General features: G+C 38.0%; 1 protein-coding gene across 1 annotated transcript; it reads left to right on the top strand.

Moving 5' to 3' along the window:
• Positions 1-672: 672 nt before the first annotated feature.
• LOC134694538 (zinc finger MYM-type protein 1-like) lies at positions 673-1,605 on the top strand. The gene has a single exon (XM_063555550.1). It carries the CDS (start codon positions 673-675, stop codon positions 1,603-1,605), a length of 933 nt encoding a protein of 310 aa, XP_063411620.1.
• The last annotated feature ends 437 nt before the right edge of the window (positions 1,606-2,042 follow it).

Here is a 2,042-nt window from a genome sequence, read left to right as displayed (position 1 = left end):
AAGATAAAAATAATAAAATTCTGAAGAAAATTGGGGCTTTCAACCAACTCTCCGAGGTTAGGGCGTACACTTAAAAATAGTCTAGCTACGCCACTGATGTACTATTGTTTGTCTGCTTGTCTTGTTCAACCAATCATGGCGTTATAAGTTTTTAAGCCAATATCATCTACTGCTACTTTGTCAAATCCTACAATTACCGAGCCTCAGATACCATTGGAAGATGACAACTCTGTTGATTCTTCAAAGCTTAAAGACAATGCTGCTGCGTATTCGAATATTTCTGCCAGTGCGGCTGCCGATAGTACAAATGATTGCTCAAGTTATATTGATATCGGTCAACTAAAATAGTCTAGCATTCAAGACTCTCAGATAAAAAAAAGGCATTATCCAGAAAGAATTGGAGTCTATGAGCAGTTTCAAGTTTTCAGCAAGGTATTATTCCAAAAGTTAAATGACTGGTCAAACTTGTCACATTTAGTAAAACGACATCTGCAAGATGATTCTGCTCACCATGATAGTGTAAAATTGGGACAAGACTTTTTGGATGTTGCAACTTCAAAATCAAAGTCAATAGCTTCTTCACTGTCATCCTTTTATCAAGAGACAGTAACAAAAAACCGACATATTCTTTCCAAAAAAATTGATGTTATCATCCTGTGTTGACATCAAAATATGCCACTTCGTGGACACACTGAAGAAAAAAGTAACTTTATTGCAACAGTAAAGACAATTGCTAAATCGGATGAAGTGTTAGCTATGCATCTTGAGACTGCAACGTTAGTTAAATATACTTCCCCGGATATCCAAAATGAATTGATCGACATATGTGCTGATCAAATACTAGACCAACTTAAAGAATCGTGTAGTAACTCACCATGTCTTGCTATACTTGCTGATGAAACAACAGATAAAGCAACTCAAACTCAACTATCAGTATGTTTTAGATTCACAGAAACTATTGACAATGAAGTTAATGTCCGTGGATTATTTTTAGGATTCATGCACGCCAAAGCTACAACTGGAGAAGCAATTGCAAATCTCCTACTTGAATTTATGAATAAACATGGTATATGTCTACAAAAGCTGAGAGCACAGGGATATGGTGGGGCAAGTAATATGTCAGGTAGACATAATGGTGTCCAAGCACTTACTCGTAACCACGCACCTGATGCAGTTTATGTGCACTGCAAAGCACATTGTTTGAATTTAGCAATCGTCCATAGCTGTAAAGAGCCTGTGGTCAGAACAATGATGGCAACAGTCCAGGAGATAGCCTTTGCATTTGAATACTCCGCAAAAAGGTTAAAGGCCTTTTCTGAGGAACTCACTGGGAATGCGGTTGTAAGGGAGGCAGTGGATAAACAAACAAAATTGAAGAAGCTGTGTGAAACAAGATGGTTTAGCAGATCTGATGCTCTTACAACATTCAAACACGCTTTTCCAGTAGTGGTTGATTCATTGGAGCATCTTCGGAATAACCGTGATGATAAAGCTTGGATGTTTAGAGCTGCTATTCTCCGGTTTGATTTTATCGTGTGCTTAGTTGTCTGTCAGCATATCCTCAACTGTTCATCTGTCATATTTTCTACAGGATATATCTTGTGACATGTTATCAGCTATAGATGAATGTCGAGTTGTGATATTGCAGCTTGAACAGATGAGACAAGATGACACAATATGGGAATCCTTGTTTGAAGAAGCAAAAAACATTGCAAATGAGCATGATATTGAACCATCCTGTCCAAGACGAGTCGGTCGCCAAAATCGTGCCAATGTTCCTGCTGATAGTGTTTCTGATTATTGGCGAAGGGTACTTTACTATGTTTTTTGAACCATTTTATCAATGAACTACAACAGAGACTCATTGTGACAGAGCCAAATGGCTGTTACCTTCACAAGCCACCAAAAATCAAATTATAGATGCCAAAGTTGCTGAATTATTTACAGCATACAGGACTGACATTCCTGGAGATTTGAACTTCTTTAAAACCGAAGTTGATCGTTGGGTCATCCGTTGGAGTATATCTGCACATAAACCTTCT

The sequence above is a fragment of the Mytilus trossulus genome, chromosome 13 (genome assembly GCF_036588685.1).
Source record: "Mytilus trossulus isolate FHL-02 chromosome 13, PNRI_Mtr1.1.1.hap1, whole genome shotgun sequence".
Lineage (NCBI taxonomy): Eukaryota > Metazoa > Mollusca > Bivalvia > Mytilida > Mytilidae > Mytilus > Mytilus trossulus.
Note: the sequence above shows the minus strand (reverse complement) of the source record. Positions and strands in the feature narration are given on the sequence as shown.